Source organism: Haemaphysalis longicornis, unplaced genomic scaffold (genome assembly GCF_048455015.1).
Source record: "Haemaphysalis longicornis isolate Haplotype H1 unplaced genomic scaffold, Haemaphysalis longicornis Haplotype H1 scaffold_2, whole genome shotgun sequence".
In the NCBI taxonomy this organism is placed as follows: domain Eukaryota; kingdom Metazoa; phylum Arthropoda; class Arachnida; order Ixodida; family Ixodidae; genus Haemaphysalis; species Haemaphysalis longicornis.
Genome location: NW_027526295.1, coordinates 232,879,427 through 232,887,277, shown reverse-complemented (window position 1 = coordinate 232,887,277; position 7,851 = coordinate 232,879,427). Strand labels below are relative to the sequence as shown.

At 48.8% G+C, this 7,851-nt stretch overlaps 1 protein-coding gene across 2 annotated transcripts in view; it reads left to right on the top strand.

Annotated features, from left to right (window-relative positions):
• Positions 1-1,588: 1,588 nt before the first annotated feature.
• Positions 1,589-7,851, top strand: part of LOC144170114 (ADAMTS-like protein 4) — a 74,140-nt gene continuing 67,877 nt past the window's right edge. For both annotated transcript variants that reach the window (XM_077699690.1, XM_077699689.1), the window contains exon 1: positions 1,589-2,727. In XM_077699690.1, coding sequence (XP_077555816.1) covers positions 2,705-2,727 — 23 coding nt within the window. In that variant the 5' untranslated portion in view covers positions 1,589-2,704. The remainder of the gene's footprint in view (positions 2,728-7,851) is intronic.

Genomic DNA, 7,851 nt, shown 5'->3' with positions numbered 1-7,851 from the left:
CGAGGCCAACGTATTGCATGTACCGGTAGCATGACCAAAGCCGTGCGTTCTGCTTGACTGTGCAGAAAATATGCGCAGTATGAAGTGCAGAAATGTTTTAGACGATCTAATAATGAAAGGAAACCGAGCATTGCAAGAAATGTTAATTATAAAGTCTCTGCAAATTCGCTGAGTATACTTTTTTTGAATTATTTTCTGTGCGGTTTAGGTTCTAAAATAACGCCAAAGCGCCCCTGATAGTGCGTTTTGTTACATCGCTTCCATAGAGGCTACGTGCAGTAGAGTGGCCGGGCGTAAAGGTTCATTTGCGGGCACGAGCAGTCCATCAAGTCATTTGTTTTCCAGGGTGGTGCAATGCGAACGGGACATTTCTCTCGTCAGGGTGGTCAAAGTTACAGAGGCACAATGAAATTCAATGAGGAAAAGCGTCGAGCTGTCCCATTTGTGCTCTTCGGTTCACAATGAGGCTGCGAAAACAAGCCAATAAAATCGAACCTAATCCAAACGAACAGAGGTTGCCCCAGGAATCTTATTCCCATTTAAATTAGGCCATCATCAGCGCCTCCAAACTCAAGGTGCACATATATGTATTTATAAAAATATGAACGGGTAAATACATTAGCACATAGCTACGACAAACAGGCTGCAGCAGTATTTCTAGTTGGGCTATTCCGTGGGCCTTCACACTGGCAGTTTCCACAGCGCAGCAGTAATACGTCATTCAGAAAACAGACGTTGTCTGTCTGCTATTTCTGTTCCGTCGCCTTACTATTGGGTCTTATTTGGCGCGTCAATGAACGTCGCATTAACCGCATCGCTGTTAAGTGTGCCTTACTTGGACTAATTAAGATGGCGGGCAAAAGCGAGCCGTCTGCTGCCTACCTCTGTTTTCGGTCCATCGCTTTACAAGTTTACACTGTTCCGATTCCCAAAACAAATAGGCTTAGCGGAGAACGGAAGTTACCCTCTAATAAATAAATAAATAAATAAATAAATAAATAAGTAAATAAATAAATAAATAAATAAATAAATAAATAAATAAATAAATAAATAAATAAATAAATAAATAAATAAATAAATAGGCACAACAAGTAGCACTCGTTGCTGCTGAGAATTGAATCTAACCAATCTGCTTTGTTTGGTATGTGTGCACATCAACACCTTGCACACTATTCCCGGAGACTGCGTGAATCGGTGCGCCATTGGTGGGCACAGGTGTTGCTGCCTCGTCGCTAGACGTTAGTTTTTTCACGCTTCACATTCTTCCGTCCCAGATCTGCGTTTGCTTCCAAACTAAACAGGCGATTTCGGGCCCAGCTAGCATGTGGGACTTGCGCGGACGGGAAAAAAGAAAGATATTCGCAAAAGAGACGTCATTCGCTGTTCCACGGGCGAAGACCACCGAGAACTGCGTTGTACGTACAGAATGCGGACGTCTTACGGCGATGTATAGGAGCACCGTGAAGGGAGAGGGCGAGAAACATCTGTAGCTGAGCAAGAGGAAGCCGGCGGAGGAGAAAGGGTTTTACCGAGCCGACGGGGAGGGCGTGCGAGAGAGAGAGGGGGGCTCTTGCTATGCCCGCCGAGACACTTGTGCCGCGGCGGCGGGCTTCTCCGGCGTGGCGCTCGGTGCCTCTCGGAAGCGCGCAGCGTTCGAAGAGAACAGCGGGAGCAGCGCGGCGTGCAACGACGGCGGGGTTTTGCAAGCGACTCGCGACCACGGAGCATCCCTCCAGCATCCGAGATATCCGCGGCGGCGAAGTCCCCCCTTTCGGAAGTCTCGCGCGCCTCCTCCGCAGGTGGCCGCCGCGATCGGCTACTGCCGCTGATGGATTCACGCGGCGAGGCTGGCGTGGCAGCATCTCCCGGGCAGCAGCGGCACGCTTAGCGCGACGGGAGGGCACGATTCTTCATCGGCGGCGCGTGCGTCAGCTGGGTGGTCCGTGACGGTGGGGTGCGCCGAGGAAGCACCGCTCGTCGGACACGCCTTCCCCTACCCTCCTCCGGACGTTCGAGAGTAGGGCAATCAAACGTCATTTGTCTTCGAAGCTATATGACCTGCCGTTAGCTTTACTGATTCGTTCAACGGACGCGGCGGCCGATGCACAGAAAATCATTTGCATCCACTCTTCCCCGAAGACGTCTCTTTTAGCGATGAGGTTGTCCTCGGCTTAGTGAGAGGACTCCTCCTATTGGCAAGTTGTCGAATACGACCGACTGACGAACAAATACGAACCGTATATTTCCGCTTTACATTTCAATTTTCCTACTCCGAAAGGTGCGTGACCCGTCGAGTCGTTTTTTCTTTCTTTTCAAGAGGCGACTGTTTAGGGGTCGTCACACGAGTGTGTCGCGCGAGACGCAGCCGGAGTGTTTCTTCTAGAGAGGCGAAAGTGTCGTGCTCCGTCTTTGTGTTCCCGCACTGATGCTGCTCCGCGTTTGGGTGGGACTAGGGAGGCAGCTGCGCGTGAGTTGTGACCGGCGGGAAATTTAGCGCCAGTCGTAAAACCCGCCGTCGGAGTCCCCTCGTCTCCCCGGGGCTCGCGAAGGAAGGAAGCGGCTCGCAAAGCGGAGCAAGTGGACGAGCGCTCTGCTCGGAGAGCGCGTCGTTGCGAAAGCACTTGTCGCCGCGGGTGACGTCACCGATCCTCCGACGAGCCTCGCACACCACCACGGCCGTTAAGTTCAAGAGCGACAGCGAGCCATGGGTGGAGCCGCATTTTTTAGGTAAGCTCTTCCGCTCTTCCTCTTTTTCTCACTTTTCTTTCAGTGCGTGGGTGTGTGTGTGCGCGCGTGGTTGTTGCTGCGGCCGCGTGGAATGTCAAAATCTCATATTTATTCTGAAACTAATAATTTTTATACAAATGTTTTTCCGCTATGTATAGAAGGTTTGAGATAGAGATGGAAATATTTTAGAAAGACAACGGACCGCCTTAAATAATTTGCAAGGGTGGAGGCTGGTGGGATCACGGCCTGCAAGCAAATGCTGCCCACAATCAAAACGATTCATTTATTGATCGGCCGACTGAAAACGACTTGCGATATGGCTGGTCTTGACCTTGGCATCTGCTGCGGCGAGGATGAAAGTTCAGTTAGAGCGCTGGAACTTCTTCGTAAGCACGGGTACCGGTCCTTCGATCTCAGCCGACTTACGAATCAGGAGGTGTTGGCAGCAGGTGTTAATCAGCGTTATATGCGTGTTTCTCGGAAGTGTCCAGTCCAAAATATGATGCAAGGCTTCAACCAGTGGTACTAGCCCTTTGTTACCTTCGTCATCAGTGGGTTTAAAGTCTCCCCATTTTTTTTCTTGGGGTAAATAAAGGGGGGGGGGGAACATTACCCGGTGCTTTCTTAACTATTCCCCTCAGTGGTTATAACTGGCGCAAGCTACCCCATTCATTTCACGCTCCACTGTGGCACGTGCTCCATGCCTAAACATTAGCCGATTTTCCCATTTATATTCAGCCATGTTAAGTATTTTTGTCGCCACCTGCCTTGTGTGATTCATATTACGCGTTGAACCCCAATAACATCATCTTTTCTTCTCTTCTTGTGTGTGTGCGTGCGTGCGTATTTTCGCTCATATTTTTATCTAAAAACATATCCATATGGCGCTTCCTACAACTGTGCACCTCTACTCTCAAATGTGGCTCGGAATTTCGGCGTACAGAAAGCAATTTTTGATTATTTACCTTGACGTTCTCGTTCAGTGCATGTCATTTTCCGTACTTAAGGCTGATGGCTTTACCCGCGAGTCTGCCCAAAAGGTGTTGTTTTTTTAAACCAGGCAGTGCAGGACAGCATCTTGTGAGCTAGACGTTGGATCGCCCCGATTATGTACTGGGCGCAGGCCGACTAATGATGCTCGTAAATTACGGCTAATCATAGCCACTTACTGGAGATAAACGCCGTGAAAGAGGCGTGGGCGAAACCGGTTCACGCAGATCAGTGCGCTCTTCCGCAACTGCCGCTACACAACAAGATTCGTGCGTAGCGAACACGAAAGTTATCCCTTTTTACTTCTTTTTAGCCAAGTATGCCTCGCGCCGGTTCCAAGCCGTGAGCGTACAGCGCCAAGATTTATGCCGCAACGCTTAACGGCGGCGACGAAATGTACGTGAATGATTAAACGACGCAATCTGAGCGGATAACAGCTCAATGTAGCTCTATAATGATTGGAAACGAAACCGCCCAGCTGTTGGCCCGAGAGTTATCCCGGCGGGCCCCGGAAAGCGAGCAGGACAGGCCGATCCCTTTGGTCACCTATCATGAGGTAACACAGCACTGTAGATGAGGGCATTTCATCTACCCGCCAACACATAAACACCTATTCAAAGAGGAAGGAAAAACGTCAGCTCTGTTTCCTTAAAATGAACACTTTACCCACTGAATTCCACATATTGCGCCCCACTCCATATTCCCCGCTGTGCCGCTTATGCGGAGCTCCTGGGAAACTTTCTCATATGGCAGGGCTGCGATCACGCACCACCACACTTGCATAATCCCGTCCATTCGTCTTACGAGCTTTGGGAGAGAGTTTTGTCCAGCTCCGACCGCGATGACCAGTGCCTGCTGGTGCATAGGGCTGTTGAAGCAGGGAAAGCCTAGGGTGCTTTGGACGGAAGACTTATCCCCATCGCTTTCAGCAATAAACATGTCTATTCTCTTTCTCTCTCTCCCTTTACACTAAACGAGCTACTTGTGGCTGACAATGCCAAACTTTTACGAAGTGCGATGCCAAGGTTCGTTTACTTCTCGCTCGCGCGAGGTTACTTCGGTGAAAACGATGAAAAGCTTGTGTAAATGAAGAAAGCCCAGCGCCGCTTCACTAATTCATTCTTTCCTAATTTTTTTTTCTCCAATAGCTCTGCATGAACTGAAGCATTCCTGGCTAAACACTCCTATATCAACACAAAGTAATATAAACATTTTTATTTGATTACCTTGGCGTGTTTTATTTTTTTAGACCTTAATGCCTGGAAAGTACTTCCTGAATAAGTTCATCACACGTTAATTGCTTAAGCAATTTACACGTGCAGAAGCAACGAAGAAACCCGTCTGTCCGTCTGTTTCGCCTCACACAGAAATGCACATCAAAATTTTGATATATGAACGCCTATATTCCAAAAAAATTGTATTCCCAGCAGTGCACTTGTGTATAACAGCGAAGCCGCCCTTAAACTGGCTCAGTGTGCCACGTTTTGTAAGAATTCATTGAATTTTATGGATATGTTTAAAGCAAGGCCTTAGCACTTTCATACATTCATATAAGGACTTATTGCCTCTAGAAAAATGTATTTTTAGCAGTGCATTTAAGTTAAGTAGAAAACCTATTTTCAAAGGTATTGGTGTGTAACGCTTCGTTGGAACATTTCGGTTCTCTGGAGGTATTTATAAAAAGCGTGAGGGCCTTCCATATTTTGGTAATAAACCCCCTAATTGGCTCCCAGAAAATTATCTTATGCTTGCACAGTAGTTGAGCCGCCTTTGTTTTAAACGGTCTTGCTATCTGGCGTTTTATAGGCGCACATAGGGTCGTATGGACGTATTTAATAAAGGACCCTAGGGCCTCCCTACTTCAGTATCAGTGTGTTTATAAGGCGCGTAAATATGTCTTCCTAGCAATGCTAGTGAAGCCAGATTTAAAGGAGCTCCCCGTATAACAGAGTGGCTCGCGAATTAATCCGGCGATTTCCCCTTTGGCCTTTCTGCGCGATTCCTATTTTTGTAATGTAGAGAACTCTTTGATACCATCTAGACAGGTAAAAGCATGTCAGCAACAAAAGTGGCCATTGTCCAAGTCTAAAAAAAGAAATGATGTTTCGGTGTTTGTACGCGCTCCTTGTTCACGACCGGCAGTGCTGGTGGAGAGAGCTTCTCTCCTCAGAGATATGACTTCGCATGCAAGTGACTTCTCAGTGACTTGCATGGAAGGTAAGGATCTGGAGTTTGATTGTCCACTTCATTGCATGGAGTTGCTGTCCCTAATGATGAGGAGTACCAGGATAGCGTTTCTCGAGAGAGCAACGGCGTCATGAGGATCCCACTGTTCGTTTTGATGCTCGCTAACCTGCGGAGGGGATGAGCCGTATTCTTGAAAAATGTCATAATAAATGACAAGCAGAAAACTTTTCCTTCACCTCACTCAATTAGAGTACCATGCAGGCGAGAAGATGCCGGTAGATCACTCTGTTTATTGTATCTAACAGAGGTCTCTCTCTCTCTCTCTCTCTCTCTCTCTCTCTCTCTCTCTCTCTCTCTCTCTCTCTCTCTCTCTCTCTCTCTCTCTCTCTCTCTCTCTCTCTCTCTCTCTCTCTCTCTCTCTCTCTCTCTCTCTCTCTGTTTTAGAGCGTTCAAGCTAGCTTATTCAGTAGTGTAGTTCGAGCCGCAGCCATATCTGAGCAACTTAGCTTCTAGGTAAGGAAGTTGCGTTTCTTTCCGGTCTGAGCGCGTCTTTCCTGGGAGAAAGCCTGGAACGGCATATAGTATGAGCAGCAGCAGCGGCCGCAGCACGCGCTCCCCTAGCCGATAATGAGTAGAGCCTCGACGGCGTAGTAGTTAAACAAGCCGCGTGACGAAGCAGTGCGCACTGCGTCACGGCCGCGGGACTCGAACGGACCGCGCAGCTGTCACTCAATTAGCTCGCGCATTCATCAGTCGGCGGCGGCGGCGGGACTTGGCTGCAGGTCGCGGGCTCGATTGTCGGGCCACCTAGAAGTCCTATCTGTCATCGCCGCCGGGCCCAGGCGCGCAGCTGCGAACCGAAGATTTACGGCTATACTCGCGCACTCCAGCAGATATATATGCACGCCCACCAAACTCCGCACTTTCCCCCTCGTTCTGTTTTTCTCGTATTGCCTATTCGCACTCAGTCCCGGTTCCGTTACGATCATTCATTCTCTTTTTCCTGCGTGCGAGACACGTTTTCAAGTTGATACACGCACTGAAGCATGCATGGGTTCGGTTTTACGGCCGCCGAGGATAGTCGGAGACTTGGTGCGCGATCCTTCTTCTCCCAAATGGAAACAATAAGACGCCGGGAACCAGAGACGACATTTTTATTGCGCGCGAAAGTTCCTTGAGGCCCGCAGCACCCGCCGCGGTGGCTCAGTTGTGCTAAGACGTCGCGCTGCTGAGCTCAAGGACGCTGGTTCGATCTCTCAGACGCGGCAACCGCTTTTACGATGGAGGCGAAAAACAAAAAACGCCCGTGTGTCGAGAGTTCGGGGAACGTTAAAGATCCACAGGGGGTCTTAACTAATCCGAAGCCCGCCGCTGCGTGGTGCCTGGAGTGCACGGGTAGCTTCTGCGCGTTAAAAACCCAAGTATTGAATTCTTTTTGTCTGTGGTTGTGCCAGGAAACTAAATAAAAAGCTGACAAGCCAGCGCTGCTGGTAAAAGTTTAGCGGGGGCCTAATTCTCATGGTACTTGTCACCGGGCCACTTGGTACAGGTGTGCGAGGATGTCGTGAAAAGTACAGCCGCTTGAAATGAACTTGTTCCTGTCACCATCATTGCTAGGCATGTTCATTTTACGTGGTGCATCGATTGACTTCCTTATTTCAGCGCTTGGAAACCCTTCTTTTGTTTCGCTTACAATTGAAAGATGGCTTTGGGATTTTTATGTGGTGCTGTATTACTTTTCTTTTAGGACAAATAATGCCTGTCAGAGAATGGTAAAGCTGGCTTTCTTTATTTCGCGACTGTACAAGCAGTGTACTCTCGCGATGTTCGGGGAACCTTTCAGCTTGAGAAAAATTTGTGGGACCACATAGAGTTACAGGCATAGCGGGTGCTATATAGCGGGCGGGGAGAGCGGGCGGGGAAAGACTGTTTCGTAAGTAGAAAGGG